This window comes from Artemia franciscana, chromosome 4 (assembly GCF_032884065.1).
Source record: "Artemia franciscana chromosome 4, ASM3288406v1, whole genome shotgun sequence".
In the NCBI taxonomy this organism is placed as follows: Eukaryota; Metazoa; Arthropoda; class Branchiopoda; order Anostraca; family Artemiidae; genus Artemia; species Artemia franciscana.
The window spans coordinates 17,018,762-17,042,965 of record NC_088866.1 but is presented as its reverse complement, the minus strand read 5'-3'; the positions used below and the strand labels follow the sequence as shown (position 1 = coordinate 17,042,965).

At 32.8% G+C, this 24,204-nt stretch overlaps 1 protein-coding gene across 1 annotated transcript in view; it reads right to left on the bottom strand.

Moving 5' to 3' along the window:
- Window positions 1-24,126, bottom strand: part of LOC136026066 (uncharacterized) — a 50,496-nt gene extending 26,370 nt beyond the window's left edge. Inside the window, exons 1-5 of the mRNA XM_065702258.1 lie at window positions 24,107-24,126; window positions 19,263-19,368; window positions 15,566-15,659; window positions 8,634-8,758; window positions 81-208 (exon numbers count right to left, since the gene is read on the bottom strand). Coding sequence (XP_065558330.1) covers window positions 81-208; window positions 8,634-8,758; window positions 15,566-15,659; window positions 19,263-19,325 — 410 coding nt within the window. The 5' untranslated portion in view covers window positions 19,326-19,368; window positions 24,107-24,126. The remainder of the gene's footprint in view (window positions 1-80; window positions 209-8,633; window positions 8,759-15,565; window positions 15,660-19,262; window positions 19,369-24,106) is intronic.
- Window positions 24,127-24,204: the final 78 nt, after the last annotated feature.

Genomic DNA, 24,204 nt, shown 5'->3' with positions numbered 1-24,204 from the left:
AAATTTTATGGAGCATGCAAACAGAGCTTGATTAGTTGGCAAAAATTACATCAACTTGAATACAAAATAAAACAACAAACCGTCTTCTAAAAAGTTCTGTTTTTTCTTCTTCTGAAAGAACGTGGTATATTGGAGCTATCCTTAAACGGATTGGATTGATTACAAGCTCATCAACACTAAAAACTTCCACACCTTCTTTGACTAGGACCTAAAAAGCAAATTATCTTTTATGTCTCGGACTAAAGATTTCTTGAGTGAAAATCTTCGTTTTGGTTGACCTATGTTACAAATTTTAAAATAAAAGTCCGAAAAATATATTTTTCTGCAAAAGATATAAATAACCACAAGTAAAAAGGTTAGGAAAAAAAATTGTCTAACACTAAGTACACCTGCTCGTTCTTTAACCAATTCACATGTTCTATGTTGAGTTCTATGTCTAGGTAGTGTTCTAAGTTCTATATTCCCTATTTTGGACAATTTATAAAAGAAAGATAGCGTCAATATACTCATTTCTACAGGAAGCACAGGGATACGGGCATCTGCCGACAATCTCCAATTATCGGAGGAAGCCAGGTCGTCATAAAAGTTTTGGAAATCATGACCAATAAGTACAATTTTATTGAAACTTCACCTCCCGATCTCTTTCTCTTGAAGTTTTTTTAGGGTACATTTTGTCCTAGAGCAATTATATAAAATCTATACTCGCAGAAAATATAGAGTATTTTCTGCGCCATATGTTAATTTTAGCGCCCTTCTTAATAGAAAAAAATAGCAACTCAATAGACTACAAAACTCCGCCTCTTATAAGCGGCAACCGTGTCCAGCACTTGGCCAAAATGATCTAACACCCGAAATGATGACCGTTAGATATTTTGTTTAATGTACCATTAAACCTTGCAAAGATATAGATGGACTTTAATGAAGGGAGGGGGGAAGACGCAATAGTGAAAACGGTCATTTTATCTTTTTCGTCATGAGATAACCCAAATTTTTGAATTCACATAATATTCCAAGCATCAGGTAAGGCAGAAGGGAGCTCAGATTTCAGACCTGGGCGAAGCCTCAAAAACAGTATTTGTGCATACATTCCAAACATTACAAATGTACACAATTATGTGTATATTTTGTAAACAAATGAAAATACAGAAAAATGGGTACAATATTTTAAATAAGACAGTAAAAAAGACAAAGTTTTAATAATAAGAAAGGCCCGAATATTTCGACTTTACGTCCGGATAATATCCTATATGACAACTACAAATTTCTCATTACAAATAACAAAAAATCTAACAAAATAAGGATAACTATACTGTCTTTCATTAACAAATCAAAAAGGAACATTGTTCTTGCTTTTACATTTAGCATCAAGAGCGATGTACTTATCTCCTCCTAAATACCTCGCTCTTGATGCTAAGTATTTTTAGAACCCCTCATATGCTTAATAATCTCTGTTCGTTTTAAGTTCTAATGCTACTCCTTCCTTTCAATTGAGAAAAACTTTTTCATGTTTATTTTTTCATTGTTTCTTTTATAGTAATGCTAGAAAATCCTGCGCCCTTTTCATTGAGTTTCTCTTCCCCCATGACATATTCCTCCAAGGAAAGATACTCCCACATAGCCCCCTCCCCTCAACCCAAAAGAATCCCCCTGAAAACGTCTGTACACTTCCCAATAACTATTACTGTATGTAAACACTGGTCAAAGTTTGTAACTTGCAGCCCCTCACCCAGGGACTGTGGGGGAGTAAGTCATCCCCAAAGACATAGTTATTATGGTTTTCGACTATTCGGAACAAAATGGCTATTTCAAAATTTTGATCCGTTGACTTTGGAAAAAAATGAGCGTGGGAGGGGGCCTAGGTGCCCTCCAATTTTTTTGGTCACTTAAAAAGGGCACTAGAACTTTTCATTTCCATTAGAATTAGCCCTCTTGCGATATTCTAGGACCACTTGGTCGATACGATGACCCCTGAAAAAAAAAATAAAAAAAAATAAACACGCACCCGTGATCTGTCTTCTGGCAAAAAATACGAAATTCCACATTTTTGTAGATAGGAGCTTGAAATGTTTGCTATAGGGTTTTCTTATACGCTGTAAGCGATGGTGTGATTTTCGTTAAGATTCTATGGCTTTTAGGGGGTGTTTCTCCCTATTTTCAAAAATAAGGTAAATTTTCTCAGGCTCGTAACTTTTGATGACAAAGATTAAATTTGATGAAACTTATATATTTAAAATCAGCATGAAAATCCGATTCTTTTGATGTATCTTTTAGCATCAAAATTCCGATTTTTAGAGTTTCGTTTACTATTGAGCCGGGTCGCTCCTTACTACAGTTCGTTACCACAAACTGTTTGATACTGGAGAAACCTAAGAAACCTACCTAAGCACCATCTACAGTTGTCTTGTTAATTCCGATCCTTTTTATATCTATCCACAGCCTAATAGGAAATCTGATAATACCATGATAGATGTGCCGGTGTCCCGGTCGTCATCTGTGTCCCCATGTCCCTGTCTGTAATTTCGTCAGTCGAAAACATGACGTCAGTCAACACACAAACATGACGTCACCCGACAGACCCACACACACACAGAAAACTTATCTTTATATATATATAGATAGATACAGTTTCATTTCAGTTTTTTTTTTCTTTTTTAGTTTTTTCTTTTCTTAGTTTTTTTTCTTTTTTAGTTTTTCTTTTTTAAGTTTCTTCTTTTTATTGATTTGTTTTCTTCAATTTGTCAATGTTCATTCTAACATTGACACTTGGAACAATCTTTACGTGCCAAGCAAGCTAAAGCTCCAACAATTTATAATAAACCTCAAATTTTGGGTATCTGTTTTAAGGTTTTCGAATTACCTTAATCTCTTGTCAAAATATAGTGAAATATTTGTGCAATTCCCGTTTTTTTTTAGTTTTTTCTTTTTTAGTTGTTTAGCTTTTTTTAGTTTTTTTTCTTTTTAGTTTTTTACCTTTTTATTTTTTTTACATTTTTTCTTTTTAAGTTTTTTCTTTTTTCAATTTTTTAGTTTTTTTTTTAGTTTTTTACCATTTTTCTTTTTTCAGTTTTCTTTTTCTTCTTTATTTTTCAGACGTCATATGCAAACCCTCAACACAAAAATACATACAACTTATTTTTATACATAGACTAGCTGTTGGGGTGGCGCTTCGCGCCACCCCAACACCTAGTTGGTGGGGGCGCTTCGCGCAACCCCCCCCAAGCCCCCCCGCGCGCGTAAGTCGTTACGCGCCATTGTAGTTGTGTCCCTATGTCCCACCTGTGAATATAGATATATATATATATATATATATATATATATATATATATATATATATATATATATGGTTTTAACTACGTAAAACTTGCGTTACATCCCCCTGTTTCCCCCGGTGTCCCCGTTGTAGTTGTGTCCCTGTGTCCCGGTCGTCATTTATATTCCCTGTGTCCCGGTCGTCATTTGTATCCCGGTGTCCCGGTCTGTATATACATTCGTTTTTTAGTTTTGTTTTTCTCCTTTATTTTTTTCCTTTTTTTTTCTTTTTTAGCTTATTTAGATTTTTAGATTTTTTAGTTTTTTTATTAGTTTTTAGTTTTTTTTTCTTTTTAGTTTTTTTTGTCCCGGTCGTCATTTATATCCCCCTGTTTCCCCCGGTGTCCCCGTTGTAGTTGTGTCCCTGTGTCCCGGTCGTCATTTATATTCCCTGTGTCCCGGTCGTCATTTGTATCCCGGTGTACCGGTCTGTATATACATTCGTTTTTTAGTTTTGTTTTTCTCCTTTATTTTTTTCCTTTTTTTTTCTTTTTTAGTTTATTTAGATTTTTAGATTTTTTAGTTTTTTTATTAGTTTTTAGTTTTTTTTCTTTTTAGTTTTTTTGTAGTTTTTACCTTCTTTTTAGTTTTGTTAATTTTTTTTTTTACTTATGTCCTGGTCGTCGTTTATACTCCCTGTGTCCCGGTGCTTTGTTGATTGCTAATCGAACATTCCTTTTGTCCTGGTCGCTTTCTCTTTGAGTGTCGTCATTAATTTTTTTCTTTTTTAGTTCTTTTAGTTTTTACCTTTTTCAGTTTTTTTTAGTTTTTTAGATGAAATTTTTTTTTAGTTTTTTCCTTTTTAGTTTTTTATTGGTTTTTACCTTTATGTTAGCTTATTTTTCAGTTTTTTCCTTTTTTTTAGTTTTTTTTTATTTTTTATTTTTTTTAGTTTTTTACCTTTTTTTAGTTTTTTTAGTTTTTTAGCTTTTTTACCTTTTTTATTAGTTTTTAGTTTTTTTGTAGTTTTTGCCTTTTTTTTAGTTTTTTCAGTTTTTTTTTTAGTTTTTTATTGGTTTTTACCTTTATTTTAGCTTATTTTTCAGTTTTTTCCTTTTTTTTAGTTTTTTTTAGTTTTTAGTTTTTTTAGTTTTTTACCTTTTTTTAGTTTTTTTAGTTTTTTTAGTTTTTTAGCTTTTTTTATTTTTTTTATTAGTTTTTAGTTTTTTTTTGTAGTTTTTGCCCTTTTTTTAGTTTTTTTAGTTTTTTAGCTTTTTAATTAGTTTTTAGTTTTTTTTTGTAGTTTTTGCCTTTTTTTAGTTTTTTTAGTTTTTTAGCTTTTTTATTTTTTTTATTAGTTTTTAGTTTTTTTTGTAGTTTTTGCCTTTTTTTAGTTTTTTCAGTTTTGACGTCACCTGATCCAGTTTTTTCAGGTGACGTCACCTGATCCACGATCCACAGATCCACAGACAACTTATTTTTATATATATAGATAGTTTTTTTTTTTTACTTATGTCCTGGTCGTCATTTATACTCCCTGTGTCCCGGTGCTTTGTTGATTGCTAATCGAACATTCCTTTTGTCCTGGTCGCTTTCTCTTTGAGTTTCGTCATTTATTTTTTTTCTTTTTTAGTTCTTTTAGTTTTTACCTTTTTTAGTTTTTTTTAGTTTTTTAGATGAAAATTTTTTTTAGTTTTTTCCTTTTTTTCTTTTTAGTTTTTTATTGGTTTTTACCTTTATTTTAGCTTATTTTTCAGTTTTTTCCTTTTTTTTAGTTTTTTTTTATTTTTTATTTTTTTTAGTTTTTTACCTTTTTTTAGTTTTTTTTAGTTTTTTAGCTTTTTTACTTTTTTTATTAGTTTTTAGTTTTTTTTTTGTAGTTTTTGCCTTTTTTTAGTTTTTTCAGTTTTTTTTTAGTTTTTTATTAGTTTTTACCTTTATTTTAGCTTATTTTTCAGTTTTTTCCTTTTTTTTAGTTTTTTTAGTTTTTAGTTTTTTTAGTTTTTTACCTTTTTTTAGTTTTTTTAGTTTTTTAGCTTTTTTATTTTTTTTATTAGTTTTTAGTTTTTTTTGTAGTTTTTGCCTTTTTTTAGTTTTTTTAGTTTTTTAGCTTTTTTATTAGTTTTTAGTTTTTTTTTGTAGTTTTTGCCTTTTTTTAGTTTTTTCAGTTTTGACGTCACCTGATCCAGTTTTTTCAGGTGACGTCACCTGATCCATCCACAGACAGACAACTTATTTTTATATATATATACTAGCTGTTGGGGTGGCGCGAAGCGCCACCCCAACACCTAGTTGGTGGGGGCGCTTCGCGCCCCCCCCAAGCCCCCCCGCGCGCGTAAGTCGTTACGCGCCATAATAGTTACGCGCCATTGTAGTTGTGTCCCTATGTCCCACCTGTGAATATAGATAGATATATATATATATATATATATATATATATATATATATATATATATATATATATATATATATATATATATATATATATATATATATATATATATATATATATATATATATATGGTTTTAACTACGTAAAACTTGCGAATATACAACATTCTTTGCTGTCCCATTGTCTTTGCATATAAATAGATTGTCAGGTTTACCGACTCTTGAACATGCAACATATAATGGTCCATGGGAAAACAATCTGTATTCAGATCTATACCTCATGATTCTAATGATTGCCCTTGAGCTTTGTTGATGGTGATTGCTAATCGACCATTCCCTGTCCCGGTGTCCCGGTCGTCATTTATATCCCCCTGTTTCCCCCGGTGTCCCCGTTGTAGTTGTGTCCCTGTGTCCCGGTCGTCATTTATATTCCCTGTGTCCCGGTCGTCATTTGTATCCCGGTGTCCCGGTCTGTATATACATTCGTTTTTTAGTTTTGTTTTTCTCCTTTATTTTTTTCCTTTTTTTTCTTTTTTAGTTTATTTAGATTTTTAGATTTTTTAGTTTTTTTATTAGTTTTTAGTTTTTTTTTCTTTTTAGTTTTTTTGTAGTTTTTACCTTTTTTATTTTTTTTAGTTTTTTACCTTTTTTTATTTTTTTATTTTTTTTAGTTTTTAGCTTTTTTTATTAGTTTTTAGTTTTTTTTGTAGTTTTTGCCTTTTTTTAGTTTTTTCAGTTTTTTTTTTTAGTTTTTTATTGGTTTTTACCTTTATTTTAGCTTATTTTTCAGTTTTTTCCTTTTTTTAGTTTTTTTTTAGTTTTTAGTTTTTTTAGTTTTTTACCTTTTTTTAGTTTTTTAGCTTTTTTATTTTTTTTATTAGTTTTTAGTTTTTTTTTGTAGTTTTTGCCTTTTTTTATTTTTTTTAGTTTTTTAGCTTTTTTATTAGTTTTTAGTTTTTTTTGTAGTTTTTGCCTTTTTTTAGTTTTTTTGTAGTTTTTACCTTCTTTTTAGTTTTGTTAGTTTTTTTTTTTACTTATGTCCTGGTCGTCATTTATACTCCCTGTGTCCCGGTGCTTTGTTGATTGCTAATCGAACATTCCTTTTGTCCTGGTCGCTTTCTCTTTGAGTGTCGTCATTTATTTTTTTCTTTTTTAGTTCTTTTAGTTTTTACCTTTTTTAGTTTTTTTTAGTTTTTTAGATGAAAATTTTTTTTAGTTTTTTCCTTTTTTTCTTTTTATTTTTTTATTGGTTTTTACCTTTATTTTAGCTTATTTTTCAGTTTTTTCCTTTTTTTTTTTTTTTTTTTTTTATTTTTTTTTAGTTTTTTACCTTTTTTTAGTTTTTTTAGTTTTTTTAGTTTTTTAGCTTTTTTACTTTTTTTTATTAGTTTTTAGTTTTTTTTGTAGTTTTTGCCTTTTTTTAGTTTTTTCAGTTTTTTTTCAGTTTTTTTTTTAGTTTTTTATTGGCTTTTACCTTTATTTTAGCTTATTTTTCAGTTTTTTCCTTTTTTTTAGTTTTTAGTTTTTTTAGTTTTTTACCTTTTTTTAGTTTTTTTAGTTTTTTAGCTTTTTTATTTTTTTTATTAGTTTTTAGTTTTTTTTTGTAGTTTTTGCCTTTTTTTAGTTTTTTTAGTTTTTTAGCTTTTTTATTAGTTTTTGTTTTTTTTCGTAGTTTTTGCCTTTTTTTAGTTTTTTTAGTTTTTTAGCTTTTTTATTTTTTTTATTAGTTTTTAGTTTTTTTTGTAGTTTTTGCCTTTTTTTTAGTTTTTTCAGTTTTGACGTCACCTGATCCAGTTTTTTCAGGTGACGTCACCTGATCCATCCACAGACAGACAACTTATTTTTATATATATAGAAGATATATATAGATAGATAGATAAGATATAATCCGGCGTAACAGACATAGTGTAACAGACATAAAAGACAGACAACTTATTTTTATATATATAGATTTTTATATATATATATATATATATATATATATATATATATATATATATATACAGTTTCTTCTTTAGTTTTTTTTTCTTTTTTAGTTTTTTCTTTTTTTTAGTTTCTTCTTTTTATTGATTTGTTTTCTTCAATTTGTCAATGTTCATTCTAACATTGACACTTAGAAAAATCTTTACGTGCCAAGCATGCTAAAGCTCCAACAATTTATATTAAACCTCAAAATTTGGGGTATCTGTTTTAAGGTTTTCGAATTACTTTAATCGATTGTCAAAATATATTGAAACATTCGTGCAATTCCCAGTTTTTTTTTAGTTTTTTCTTTATTTTTAGGTTTTTTAGCTTTTTTTAGTTTTTTTTTAGTTTTTTATCTTTTTTATTTTTTTCTTTTTTCTGATAATGCCATGTCTGGTAAACAATTAGCTTTTAAAAAAAAGGTAAAAGGTAAAGAATACGGCATTGAACTTCACAGTCCCAACCGGCGGTGCTGATTTCCATTTCCTAGCCCTTCAGCTAAAAAGGGCAATGGGGGGTTGGAGGCCAACCATACTGTGCTTTCGCACACCATTCCTGTCTACCTTCCCCAGATTTCTCCAGGTACCCGTTTAGAGCTGGGTCTACTCTGGCTGAGCTTACAGAGTCATGCCACTGATCCCAGTTCCAAACGAAATAATTGGGTACCTTAGGATTCGAACCTTCACCCTCTCATACAAAGGGTACTGAATCCAGCGCACCAACCCACTTGCCTAGGACACAGTTTAAAAAGCTTTACATAAAATAAAAGTTTTAAATGCCAGTCACTATTAAATTTCTTATTCAGTTATCCTTTCATCGTTATTGCGCAAGGTTTATTTTAAGGTTTGGTTTTTATATTGTCCTTCGGACTCTTATTTTTATTCTGCACTGAGGGCGGTCAAGTGGAGGTATCGATCGAAATATTTGCACAGTTCTCTTCAAATCTTCACTCCCTGTTATTGTCCTCGTTTTCTCTTCTTTGAATTTTTTTTCCTTCTTAATGCATCTATTAATAGCTATATACTTACTATTCTTGAGATAGGAGCCACTTTTTGACCAACTAAAATTAGCTTCTCAAATGGTACTTTCTGTTTCTTCATTGCTGCTACGGTAAATTTTGATGGTTGAAATATACAGGCAACAAGAACCCTTCCTATATAAAAATTACGTTTAGTGCAGTTAAATAGCATAAATTCAATGAAAAAAAAGTCGAAATAAAATTATAGGCTGTAAGCAATACAATAAAACTTACAGCTGAAGTAAAACCAAAATTAATATTCGAAATACAAGTGCGTTTCAATAATAGTAACTAAAAGCAAAATATAGCAAACAAGATAAAACTTTTTATTTGGTGCAATAATTATGGGTATTAAGCAGACAAAAATTGCAGCATTCCTTAACTAGTTTTGACAATATGCTACATTACTATTACATTAAGATTACCATGAAATGAGATCACACTCTCAAAGAGAACTCAAGTTCAACCTCTCCCGCTCCAGCAGAACTCTCTTGTTGTAGGACAAGTATATACATAGGACATAGGCATTGTCTGCAACCAGTAATATTAAGGACATGCTCGATCTTTTGAAGAAGTGTGATGAAGCTAGCATCACTATGCCAACTTATGTTATTAAACTTCCAACTGAAGTTCCAGTGTTGCCGGCTGTGGCCTATTCACAATTAGCCTCTAATGTTTCCAAAGTTCATCAACTTGTTCAAATTGTGTCAGCAAAGTTGGACAATATAGCCTCAATTACCCTCAGTTACCAAAACCTGTAGGCTCTAATCGCCAGTCAACCACTATTGTCGTCTCTAAAGTGCCGTCTCATCTATCGGATCCTATTAGAAAGAAAGACGCTATTGATAAAATCAGTGGCCATGAACTTGTATCCAGTATTCGCCCTGTTCACGATAAGTGGTATGTAAATATTGATGAATCTGCTGCCGAAGATTCCCGTGCATCTGTTCCCGTCATTCTCGCCGGTACGTCAACCAAAGAAATTTCTATGAAAAATTCGGCCATTATAAAAGGTGTACCAGAGGATTATGCGATTCAGTTTTTCACAAATTGTAGCGGTATTGTTGCTGCCAAAAGGCTGGGCTCTTCGAAAACAGTTAAGCTTGACTTTGTGGATTCTTTTGCTAAAGCAGCTTATTTCAAAGACGGTGTACGAATTGGTTATGAATTCTTTAGACAGAGCGAGTTTAAGGAAATTCCAAAGTGTTGTTTTAAATGCCGATCGCCACATCACTTCCAGTCTTCTTGTCCCAGTCCTGCGTCCAAATGTGCTCGTTGTGCCGGCCCTCATATTAGTACAAAAGAAAATCCATGCAATGCCTCACCAAAATGTGCCAATTGCAATGGTGAACACGTGTCCTTTAGCATGTCATGCTCCGTTCTCCGTGGTTTTGTTAGTCAACAAACCTTTAAATGACTTTACAAATTTCAATCATATCGCACAATATCAATGGCACAAACAATAAAGATGCTTATATTGACGATCTGTACGAGAACTTCGACGTTATCTGCCTGCAAGAAACTTTGTTAACCGCCTCTAGCAGAAATTTCCTTCATCGAATTTCGTTCATTCGGTTTTTACTTCTGATGCAGTTACCACGCGTGGCCGCCCTTCTAGAGGTCTGTCCTGTATTTTTTAAAAAAGTATTGATCTTTCGAACCCATCCCTTTTTTATTCGGATAAGCACATTCTTGCTGTTAGAGTAAATAGTACTGTGTTTGCTAATGTTTATCTTCCATATAAAAATAATACAGTGGAGTCAATAAATAAATTTGCTATTACATGCAAGTCTTTAAAGTCCATGATGAATCGTGACAAGGAAAATAAACTTGATTTTATAGTTCTTGGTGACTTTAACACGGATTTGCATGAACAAAGTTATCGATCCCGAGAAATATTGGAGTGCATACCCCCTTGCGCGATTCTGAAGAAAGATTTATCATACTCCTACATCCATCAATCTGGTAGTGTTTCTAAAATTGATCATATAATCAGTTCGTCACAGCTAGAATGCTCGATTATTCATGTTGATATTGAGACTGATGATATTGACCATCTATCGCTTTCATTTACTACTAAACTGAAACGTAATCTTTGCAATATTGCCCCTATTGGGAATTCTAAATGGTTTAAATGTAGTAATTGGAAAAGAGCCGATATTGCTTTATATATATTGTCTTTATCTACACTGCTTAATTGTATTCGTGTGCCTTAACATCTACTCCAATTGCAAGTAAAGGGTAGTGATCTTGATAGATATTATGATGATATAATTAGATGTATGAAAAAAGCTGAAAAAATTGCGGTTCCCGAGGAACGTATTCGTATAGAAACGCGGAAATCTATATGGGCTGCCGATCCTGAATTAAAGAATTTTAAAAATAAGGCAAAACTTTGGCTTCGAATTTGGGTTGATTGTGGTAGACCTACAACGGGGTCTGTTGCGGATAAAAAGCAGAAAACAAAGAATGAATATAAAAAGTACCTTAAATCTATTCGTTATAAGGGTATGGAACTTCCAGCCTCTAAAAAGGATTGGTCTAAATTGATCAATTCTGAGAAGCTGGATAAAAGTGATCTTTATAATATTATTCCAGTATCAATAACTGCCGTCGAAAATGCAATTAAGCAACTGAAATCTTCATCCATTGATATTGATGGTATTGGTGTAAATAATATAAATCCAAAGTGTGTTGTTCTTTTATTTCATTTGCAGTTGTTGTTCCAAATGTGTTTAACATCTTCTCTGGTTCCGGATAGCTTTCTTTGTGGAAATGTCACCTCAATTCTAAAGCGGGGAAAACTCCCTTCTCAATGTTCATCTTATCGCCCTATAACCACTACGTGTAACTTGAGTAAAATCCTTGAATATATTTTAATTCCTCATTTAAATGAAAATATAAATTTCGGATCGAATCAATTCGGATTTCAATCTGGTGTTGGTTGTCAACAAGCACACCGTATTCTTTCTTCCGCCCTTAAGAATAGCATGGCTGAGGGGTCGCCACTTTATATGTGTACTTTGGATCTTTCTAAAGCTTTTGACAATGTAGTTCACAGTCAAGCTTTTTTTCCCGTTTTTAATAATAGTGTAAATCTTTCAGTCATTTTTCTTCTTAGTTTTGGTATGAGAATTCTTTCCTCCGAATTAATTAATCTGGATCTCCATTTGTCCGTTTATGTCGAGGTGTCAAGCAGGGAGGGGTTTTATCACCTAGTATATTCAAAATGTGCATTCCTGGTATTTTAGATGAAATTAGATAAAATTATTTTATTGGACTCTCAGATGTTTCTTATCTTGGTTATGCAGATGACCTTTTACTTTTGTGTAAAAATAAGCAAGTTCTCTCGTTTATGGTCTCAAAAGTTTCACGTCTATTTCCTAATATTGGTCTTTCTCTTAATGTTGAGAAATGTGAATTTCTAGTTTTTAATGGTCCGACTTCCTCTAATACTCCCTTAGCTTGTCGCGGTTTTTCCATACCCTTTGTTTCCGCCTTTCGGTGGTTGGGCATTACTGTTACGAATTCAATTTCTTGCCTACGGCAGTGCACTGTTCGTGATGTTCAAAAGAAAATTCAAATGGGCTATTCTAAGATAGTTGCTAATCGAGGGAAGTATAATAGACGTGCACTCGGTAGACTATATGCTACATTCTGTGATCATTCTGTCCTTTATCTTTCTGGTCTTTATCCCCTTCTAAAGAAAAAAGATGTTAATCAGATTCGGACTTTTTATTTCAAATATTGTAAATTTTTACTTTATCTCCCCCCCCCCCTGGTATAGCAATGGGAAGATAATTCGTAATTTTGATGTTCCTGATATAAGTGCAAAGTTGGCCCTCCTGCATGGAAGGTTGTCGGAAGCAACTTTTTATCGTTTATCGTCTCATCATCCTTTGGTCCGTCAGTTCGGTAGCGTAGTGTTTTTTCTATTTGTAGTGTATTTTACTTGCAGCGCATTTCATTTTTTTTTCTTATTCCACAAGTGCCATAACTTGTTATGATGTGGGTTATAAATAAATTATTATTATTTATTATTATAGGACAAGTATGTCCTATGTTCTGACCATATTTCAAACAGTAAGCTGTGCAAAAACTGTGGTTAATTCTGCTTTCTAGAGTTATCTTGAAATAAAGTTTGAGATAGCTAAGGTACTATCTGAGGATGAAGGGTGACAGATTGCATAAGATGGATTTTGTCGGTCAAACATCTAGGGCCAAATGAAAAGCAGGGCGACCTTGAATTAGGCTGGATGATGTCATAAGGAAAGATTTAAGGGAAGTGTAAACTTCTTGGGAGGGTGTAAAGCGCGAGGCTCTGAATAGACTGAAATCGAGGAGGAGCGTGCGTAGCTGTGTTGGCCTCAGACGGCTTGGTGCTGCAGGGGGTTGTTAGTAGTAGCAGTATTGTTAGGTTATCCAGTGTGCACTTTTATGCAAGATATTGTGTTCCGTATGTACCAAACTGGAATATTAAGCATCACCACTGTTTCTGTTTATCAGAAAAACAAACGAAAAAAACAGACGAAAAAAAGGACAGAAACAGGTCTGTCAAAACAGGTAACCTGTTTCTCCTTTCTGTTCTGTTTTGAAAAAACAGAAAAAGAAACAGGTTTGACAAAACAGAAACAGTGCCGATACTTAGAATATATACCATTTATACGTAGAGGTGCCTTACCAAAAATTTTTTTTTTCTATTTTCTAGGTTATCCAGCATGCTTAGAAAATCACATTGTATACACAATCAATTTATTACATAGATAAATAAACGAATAAAACCGAACAAATTTAAAAAAGAAAAATAATAGATAAAATCCCATATTAAAAAGTTTGAGTGGGTTTCGACTTCTTTAGCCTCACGTTTTTGGGTGGAAGAATGTCCTCAGTAAGGAAGTTTGTAAAACAGAAATAATTCAAAAGTTGACAAGTTTTACATAAGAGAAAAATTTAAATACCCACTGAAACTGGCGGGTATGAAAGGTTCATAGAGGATAGTTCAGCTTAGAGTGGTTTTTCAAACGATTTGTCTTGGATATTGTAGAAATTTTTCTACCCAAGGAAAATTAGCACATTTATGAACTACCATTTTTATACCAATGTTTCGAAAATCATAGCGTTGCTGCAAGGTCAAGACACGCTACTATCTTTACTTTAGTTCACAAGGAAACGTACTATATTGCAACAAATCAACTCAACTACCTTAATTGGCCAATAAGTGTTGTAGGGCCTGCAAGACACCTTAAAAGACTTGTACACAAAGTAAAGAGAATAGATTTCACTTTGTCTTAATACATGTATAAGTCGACTTGAAGAGATCGCGCATTGCAATCCTTCATCAGTCTCCCTATTATTAGATTCAAGATGATTAGAAGATATCATAACTTCCTCATTTTCCAAACCAACAGCTATTCAGAACCTGCAATCAGGTATACCTCTTAAATACTAAGAAGAATATGGAAAACTAAATGGTGTTATACTTCAGGATGATTAGTACTATTTGCCATATTAACGTTAATTGGAAAACTGACGGATCGAATCTAGGGCACGGCATGATTTCAATCAATTAGCTGGATGTAATATTGGTTCTTGTATGATATATCCCCTGCAGCTCAAGAAGTGAAGCTAGGTTAATCCTAATAAAATATACCCAAGTATAATACAAATATAATACTTTGGAAGCAAATTTGGGCCATATATTTGCACATTAGGGGGTAAAGTATGGCGAGTCTGCATGCAAAATATGCTAGCTACAATTAGTCTGATATTACGAAGTAAAAATAGTTTTCTGACTTCACACTGTCCAAACACTTTACCCTCCCCCCTAATATGCAAATATATAGCCCAAATTATATATTTCCCATTTATTCTGTCAATTCTCTTTTTTTTTTCTCACGTTAAGTTGATAGAAACTAGCGAGAGAAACCGGTTTACAGCGCGTCAATGCATGAACAACTTGAGCTGCAGGGGGTATATTACACAAGCACCGTAATATTATATGAAATACCCTTCCTGATTCGGCTTGAGAATGCCATTGGTACCTTCTGAAGACTGAAAAAAAAATTTATAGTTTCAGTTCGAAATTGGTCACTAAATGAGTGATCACAACAAATACCTGTCAATAACTGAAAACCTTATCAATAACTGCCAATAGCTGTCTTGTTAATGACTAAAAATCTTCTTCCCCTCTCTCTCACTCTTCTTTTTAATTTCTTTATTTACTGTTTATAACTTACAGTTTAAATAGTAAGTGTATCTTTCCCCTTTACAAGCTGTGGGGTCTTCGTGAGGATCAATCCATTATATTTGTTAAAAAAAAATGTTCTTTCGTCGGAAAATATATCTTATCTTTACTACCGTTCTTTCACCAATTGAGAACATATTACCTTGTTAAGAAGGGGCTTAAAAAGAATGACCGCGAAGATCTGTCATAAGGGTCATAAGGAACCTACACCCTAGGAAGCGTATACACAAAATTTTGGAGAGTAGATAAATAAGGAAACGTGTTGCTGCTGTTTAGCATTATTGAGTAAACCAAGCTATTTTACGTTATCTAAGATAATCGCACTGGCTAGGACCAAGTAAAAATAAGGTTTATTATACCCAAAGCGATAAACACGTATGTTTGCGAAAACAGTTCTGCAATTAGCCAATATTCTCTAAACTAACCTAACCCTAAATGTATCAAAATCGAAAAAAATAGAACACATATAAAAAACGTCAACTTTTAGAGAAGTTCAGGCAGGGTCCAAATAAGCTGGAAGTTTTCACAAAATTACAGGTTTCAATAACAAATAGTAGTCACTTTTTAGATTTATCTAGTTACGCTATGTATCGCCGCACTGCCAGTGGCAATACTATTAAGTCCAAGTAAATCCATCTTAAAACGTCAATGATTCCCATCTTGGCCAGTCTCCTCTCTACCTAATTTTAACGTTTTACCTTTAATTTTGGATTTGGCATGAATAAACCAATGCATGTCTTCATCACTGCCTACATTCGCTCTGTCAATTGTATAGCCTCTATCTTCAAGCATCTGAAAACAAAAATGTTCCAGATATTGACTCCCAATGTACTTTATTCATCTTATTAAAAGATACATTTTATATTTTGAAAACCTTTTTATTAACAAATACGTTAGAGATTGGTGATTAAAAATGTTTCCTGAAATAAAATATAGTTAGTTGAGTAGGTACTATGCAAGTCCTGATAACAAAACAGAATAGGTACAGATTAGAAGAAAAAAATTTAAAAGGAGTAGTAACTTAAAAAAGGAACTCTAGTAAGTTTTAAAAGTTACTAGAGTACTCAAGAGTTACTCTTCCTCTAACTCTTAGAGGGAAAGTAACTTGATTTTGAATTAAAATCAAGTAGTTGTGGACATCAAGCCATGGCTAAAAGTCCGAGTAAAAGCCAAGACAGATAGTCCGAGTAAGTGAGAGGCAAATATGGCATAAGCCCTTTTTAGGATTGTATAATACGATGTCAGTTCATTTGTTGATGGATAAGTCTATCTATCGTCCGTCCATACGTCATTCCTAGGTCAGAATTAAGGTAGATAGTCATAGAACTAAGGGATGAAAGATTGGATTGATTTTGGGTTGACGCGTGACGGAAAATGTCCACTGGACTTGTATGCAAAATCTGGGAGTGAGCTTGTTTGAGTGAGCTTGTTTGGACTCACAGGCGAACAAGTGAAACCTAAGCCTAATAGGCTGGACCGCTTGTAACTCTTAAAGGGAGAGTAACTCGCCGAAGAGTAAAAGGAAATAGGACCGTTCACAACCGAGTTGGGTTGGGTTCGAGTGGCTTCACGTAACAATGAGTTAATCAAAATGAAACAAAAATATTTAATATATAAAACTTTCAAATAAGACCGTGAATAAAAATATCCATCATATGCAGCACAATAGTACTTCTTAAGCAAAAAGCAAAGTGGGCTCTATTTTGTTATTTGTTTCTTTTCACTAAGGCACAGCGTGTGGACGGATTTGTCTTAGAAACTTCAGAGCAGGATCATTCGATTAAAAAATTGAAAGCTCAAGTACCCGTTTAAGAGTCAGAAGTGACTTGAAGGCACCCTGCCCCACCCACGCCCCTTCTTTTGCCCTCCCCTAGTTACATTTGATCTAAATTATGAGATAGCCATTTTATTCAGCATAATTGAAAGATCCAATAACTATACCTCTTGGGAAAAACGACTCCCTCCTCAAGCCGCTAGCGAAAGGGCTGTAAGTTGTGTAATTTACCTATTGTTAAAATATAGGATTTGTTATTGGGAAAGGGCATCATGTTTGATCCTGGGTCTCTGAGAAGACTACACCCACTACATGTGTTCAGGTTATTAAACGATGTATCAGCAATATCACAGGAATGACTAAGGATGTTAAGTTGAAACTTTCAGGGCTTGTTGAGGGGATACTGAACTAACCAAAACAGTAATTAAAAAATATTACTACAACTACTGCTACTCTTATTTCTAGTTTTGTTACTATTGCTACTACTACGTCTAAGACTAAGGGTATTAAGATGAAACTCTCAAGGAATATGAGTGAGATGTTGAACTCAATCAAAACTTACCATGCACATGCAGGTTGTCAAAACGGCGAATGAGCAGTAGCTCAAGTACAGCTTAGAGCATCAAATTGAAAAATGTTACTCCTACTGCTAGATCGACTGAAAATGCTTACATCTACATCTACTTGCAACTAAAACTGCTGCTACTTGTGACTGCGCCTGTGAGTAATCGCGATGACAACAACTTCTGACTGCGACAACTTGCGACTAAGCCATTTGCGTTGGTGACTGCAATTAGTTGCTATTGTAGCTACTTGATGCAACGTTAAACAATTACGATTGCATCTTCAACTACTTACGATTTCGACAACTTATGACTGCGACTGCAACAGCTTACAACTATGGCTGCGATTCCTTTTGAATGTAACTGCAACTGTTTATGACAGTGATCGTAGCTAGTTGGGAAAGCAACTGCTTGTTACTACAACTACCTATGACTGCAACTGATACCAATGCACTCCTCACTGTGACACCGACAAGATGCAATTGCAACAACTTGCCATTGTGACAGTGATTACTTTTGACTGTAACTGCAACTCTTTGTGATTGCAGCTAGCTGGGAAAATGACTACTTGTGACTGCAATTAGCTGTGCCTGCAACTGCTAACAATTGCAACAACGACTGCCATTATTTCCGACTGCAACTGTGACTACTTCTGACTTCAACTACTTGCGACCAAAACTGTAACAAAAAACAATTGCAACTCCTTGTGACTGAGAATACTTGCGACTGTGGCTACGATTACGAATGTGACTACAGCCCATACCTCTACAGCTAGGACAACAAGTATTGCTATAACTGTAACTACAACTACAACTACTGCTACTGCTGCAGCTACATCTACTAAAAGTATTGGACTAATTAAGAAGTGTTTAAGCGCATTCATGTTGTCAAATGACACATAGATGCAATATCTCAGTAACAAAATAAGATATTAAGCTGAAACTTTCAGGTAAAGTAAAGGGGATATAAAATTAAATCAAAAGACATTATGTCTATCCATAATGTCAAAAAGGTCTGTGTAACATCCCCAAACAGCTAGATCTATTACTTTGGGACTTTCAAGGCATGTTGTTGGGGATGTTAATCTAAATCTAAATACAACCCGTGCATCCAAGGTTCTCAAAGGCCATATCTGCAATATCTAAGGAACAGCTAAGTTGAGACTGCCATAACGTGATGAGGGGAAGTTGAACTGAATCAAAATCAACTATATGCACCCTGGTTGTCAAAACAGCGCCTTTACAAAACCTTAGGAACATCTATGGGTATTAAGCTGAAACTTTTAGTGTATGACGATGGAGAAGTTGAGATAAATCCAAAGCACTATGTATATCCAAATGGTCAACAGAACGTTTCTGCAACCTGTAAACGGCTAAGGGTATTAAGTGTAGATTTTAGAAGTATACTCAGTAAAATATTGAATTTAATCAAAAGAAACTACTTACATTCAAGGTTGTCAAAAGCTTTCGAATACGATACTTCAAGAACACTTCAGGGAATTAAATTAAAACCTTTAGGGCATGTTGAGGGGACTATGATAGCAGCCAGAAGTGCTTCAACCCCACAGAAGACCAAAGATTATGCAGATTTTTATTACATTTGTTTGAACAATATTCTATATGCCCATTTATCCAAGGTTCTAAACTAAAACTAATACCAAATTTGTTGCAAAATATTGTCTAATATGCCAAACCCTTGATTCTTAAGCAGAAAAAAAAGTTTTTATAAATATCCTATTCATTAACCAATAAAAAAATATGTCAATTAAAAAGGGACAGAAATTAATTTCAAAGAGCTTTTCCACAAAAGAAGCCTTTCATAGAAAAGCAAAGAGCTTCATCTTTGGTCAAGATTGTTAGGCACATTTTTGAAAGCCAACAAATAAACATATAGGATTTTTTATTTCAGAATTATGAGCTTTTGGTATGTAGCAATCGAACTACATAAATGATTTATTAATTAAGTCATTGATCTAAACCATTGAATCATTTAATCAAACTGATTTAATTTTTTGATGTTGAGCTGAACTTCAACCAAGTATGACAAATAGTCACTAACCTCTAAACATGTAAGGAAGGCCACCTTTTCAACTTTTGGTATCTTTCCATCTTTCAGATCCATCTTTAAGTATATCACAGTACAATCATCAGAAGTGAAATAAAAACTGAAATAACAATATTCATTAACTTTTTTTTACATTAGTCAAGCTGTAATGGAAGATTTGGAGTGTATGAAAACATGCATCACATCATCTTTAACTGTAGAAAATATGAAAAAGAGAGGAAAGTACTAAGAATTTGCTGTGAGAAGGCAATTAATGGTGCACCCATGGGTAAGCCATTTGTTTGTTGGTAGAAAGAAATACAGAATTGGAGAAACATCGAGTACTTTTTACAAAGTTAAACCAAGGTCATTAAAACATTGCAACAAAAATTCTTGGAATATTGCAAATTTGAAAATATTATTTCCAATTGCGTAGTTTTTTCTACCAACAAACAAATGGCTTAACCATGGGCATGCCTCTCTCTGGGTTACTGGCATTTGTTTATGCAGAGCATATAGAAAATTGAGCAATAAATGTGCATTTTGTAAAACATTTCTTTTGGGGATGTTACATAGATGATGCAATTTCACTTCGGAACTATGGGGAAAACGAGCTTGGGGGGTTTTAGATCACCATAATGCATTTACAGTTTACCTTAGAAATGGAAATAGCAAATTTCCATTTCTAGATGTGCTCATTATTTGTAGCTTAGATAAACTTAATTTTACTATTTACAGAAAACCAACACAAAACAATAGATATTTACATTTTAAGTGAAACCCCCCCCCCCCACAAGTTAAAAGAGCTGTTGTAATCTCTCTTATCATTCATGCCCTAAACTTTTGTTCTGATTCCTACATCACAGCAGAACTAGACTTTATCAGGAACATACTTTTTGGAAATAAGTATCCTCTTTTATTTATTAATAACAAAATTAACCATAGAATGAAAAGATATTCAAATAAAATTAACAATAATTTACCATGTGAGAACCACAATAAGCCCCAAAACATAATTTACCTCCTATATATCCCAAAACTCACTAGGAATCTGAAAAAAAGTATGTACACAAAATAATCTGTATGTTGTATTTACCAATAATCTAAAAAATCATATTCTGGTAAAGATAAAACTCAGTTACTTGCCAAGGAGGTATCTATCAAATACCATGCAACTGTGGCGAATTCTATGTAGGGAGGACTCACCACAATTTCAAGAAATGTCTACAACAACATAAAGATGACACCTTCAAAGCTCTAAATTCTAGTATAGCTTCTGTTTCTTTTGATTCCGCTTTAAACAGACATGTTTTTGAGAATCCTAGCCACAAAATATTTTGAAGAATCCACCCTTATTAGCAATTAAATAAAAAAAACAAGTTTTTTTAAATGAAAGTAAGGAGCAACATTAAAACTTAAAACAAACAGAAATTACTCCATATTTTTCCTCCTCAAGGCCCTGCTCTTTACACTAAAGTTTGACTCTTTCTCTTAACTCTATTTTAAAACAGTAAGAAACTTTAGCGTAAAGAGTGGGACGTTGAGGAGGAAAAGTCCCTTTCATATATGGAGTAATTTCTGTTCTTTTTGAATTTTAATGTTGCTCCTTACTTTCATTTAAAAAACTTGTTTTTTTATTTAATTTCTGGACGTTTTTGAATTAATACATGTTTTGATCTTGGCTCTCTGCACATAAGTAATTAAAAAAAATTACATATTAATGAATTGGAATTAATCTCTCCTATAAACAATTTACCTCCTATATATCCCAAAAATAACTAAGGATCTAAAAAAAGTATGCAAACAAAATAATCTGTATGTTGTATTTACTAATAATTTAAAAAATCATATTCTGGTAAAGATAAAACTCAGTTACTTGCCAGAGAGGTATCTATAAAATAACATGCAAGTGTGGCAAATTCTATGCATGGAGAACTCACCACAATTTCAAGAAATGTCTACAACAAAATAAAGATGACACCACCAAAGCTCTAAATTCTAGTATAGCTTCTGTTTCTTTTGATTCCGCTTTAAACAGACATGTTTTTGAGAATCCTAGCCACAAAATATTTTGAAGAATTCACCCTCATTAGCAATTAAATAAAAAAACAAGTTTTTTTAAATGAAAGTAAGGAGCAACATTAAAACTTAAAACAAACAGAAATTACTCCATATATGAAAGGGGTTTTTCCTTTCAAATAAACTCTATTTCTCATAACTCTATTTTAAAACAGTAAGAAACTTTAGCGTAAAGAACGGGACTTTGAGGAGGAAAAGCCCCTTTCATATACGGAGTAATTTCTGTTTTTTTTAAGTTTTAATGTTGCTCCTTACTTTCATTTCAAAAAACTTGTTGTTTTAATTGAATTTCTGGAAGTTTTTGAATTAATGCATGTTTTGATCTTGGCTCTCTGCACATAAATAATTAAAACGAAATGTGCATATTAATTAATTGGAATTAATCAAAAGATTTGGAGAAAAAAGGAGTGAGGGAGGAGGCCTAGTTGCCTTCCAATTTTTTGATTACTTAAAAAGCAACTAGAACTCTTAATTTTTTACAAACATTTTCATTGGTAAAAAATATACATAACTTATGAATTAACTTACATAATGAATATGAGGGGGTTAAACCCTTATCAACACCTTGCTCTTTACACTAAAGCTTAAATTGTGTCCCAATTCCTTAAGAATGACCTCTGAATCACAAAGGCCATAGAATAAATAGTTGAAATTACTAAAAATACTTTAGTGTAAAGAGTGGGGTATAACAAGGAGGTAAACCCCTCATATGCATAATAATTCTTGTTCATTTTAAGTTTTGATGCTGCTCCTTACTTTCAGTAGGAAAAACTTTTCATTTTTTCATTTTTTTTTCAAATAATGCTAGAAAATCCTGCACCCCCTTCATTGAAAAATTTTCTTCACCCATGAGAAGTTTCACCATGGAAATATCTTCCCACATAACCCCCCCCCCCTCACCTATCCCCCTAAACCGAAAAATCCCCCTGAAAACATCTGTACACTTCCCAATAACCATTACTATATGTAAACACAGGTCAAAGTTTGTAACTAGCAGCCCCTCCCATGGGGACTGCAGGGGAGTAAGTCATCCCTAAAGACATAGTCATTAGGTTTTTTGACTATGGTGAATAAAATGGCTATTTCAGAATTTTGATCTGGTGACTCTGGGGAAAAAATGAGTGTGAGAGGGGGCCTAGGTGCCCTCCAATTTTTTTGGTCACTTAAAAAGGGCACTAGAACTTTTCATTTCCATTAGAATGAGCCCTCTCGCGACATTCTATGACCAGTCAGTCAATACAATCACCCCTGGGAAAAAAAAACAAAAAAAAAACATGCATCCATGATCTGTCTTCTGGTAAAAAAACAATAAGAAATTCCACATTTTTGTAGATAGGAGCTTGAAACTTCTAAAATAAGGTTCTCTGATATGCTGAATCTGATGGTGTGATTTTCGTTAAGATTGTATTACTTTTAGAGGGTATTTCACCCTATTTTCTAAAATGAGGCAAATTTTCTCAGCCTTGTAACTTTTGATGGGTATAAGTGATCTTGATGAAACTTATATATTTAAAATCAGCATTAAAATGCAATTCTTTTGATGTAACTATTGGTACCAAAATTCCATTTTTTAGAGTTTTCAGTTACTATTAAGCTGGGTTGCTCCTTACTACTGTTTGTTACCACAAACTGTTTGATGACCTAGGCATAAAGCAAGTAGTATGAGAAGCAATTGAAATCAGGCTGAAGATTAATAGCAATGTTTCCTTAAATAGGGACTTGGGAGAATATTCACTAAATGCTATATACACAAATTTAATTAAAAATGACCTTACAAAATATTTAAAAAAAACAATAAATATTAACACAGAACTTGTCACAAATATAACTATGAGATCAGCAGCCAAAAAAGCAAGGTTGGCATTAAAATTGTGTTTGTAAATCCTTCTCTTTCATTTCAATGAATTGCCTTGTTTCATCAGAATTTATTTATCAGTCTTGGTTGAACTTTGCTGAAGTAAGGATGCTGGGACTATTTTGAAAAAATTTTGACTTTAGTTTCATTGATTTTATCCTGTTGCAAGTTTTTTCTTCTTATATAGCCTATTTTTGTATTGCTGAGGACAGCCCTTGGACATAGGGCCAAAATATTCATTCCAATTTGTTTCCCACTGTCTTGAGAAATTCCCTATTGTTCTTGTTGTTTTTGGTGTTTGTGATGGAAAGGCAGTGTGGTCTTTGCTACTATTTAAAACCAGAGGAAAAGAAACTGATAAACAAAAGTTAAGGTATAATGCTATTTTGTCAAAATTTCAATAGATATAAACCCATCAAGAAGACACATTTTTAAGACATATAAATCTAAAGACAGTAAACATGGAAGCTTGGAAATGCCTTCCCAAAGTATTTTTTTTACCATGATTCACTATGGAAAGTTTCATTTTCCTAACCTACCCCCTTTCTAACATAGCAAAAGTAGCTAAACTAGAATTTCATCAACCATTTATAAAAATAGTTGATGAAATTCTATATATAGAAACAAAAGCTGCAGAAAGAAATTATCATATTCAATTGTCCTAAAAGGGCTTGAAATTGAATTTTGGAAAAAAGCAATTATCCTATTATAAACAGAAAGAAGATAAAACACAGCATCAAGTTGTATATCCATTTTAATTGTAAGTCAGTTATATGAACTGCTCTATATTTTCCTGAGTGAAATACAATTCCTGAGCTAAACTACAATATTAGAAAAGAACAAATGCTGCTTTCTATCAGGTTTTCTTATGTTTAGTGGATATCCTAAACTGATACAAAACATTAACATATTAATGTAAAATTACCGAAAAAAGCTAAATACATGATGCACACCCTTGACTTAGGCTATTCAACAGTAGAAATAACTGTTTAGGCTAGGCCTATATTACAGAGCTTACACCAT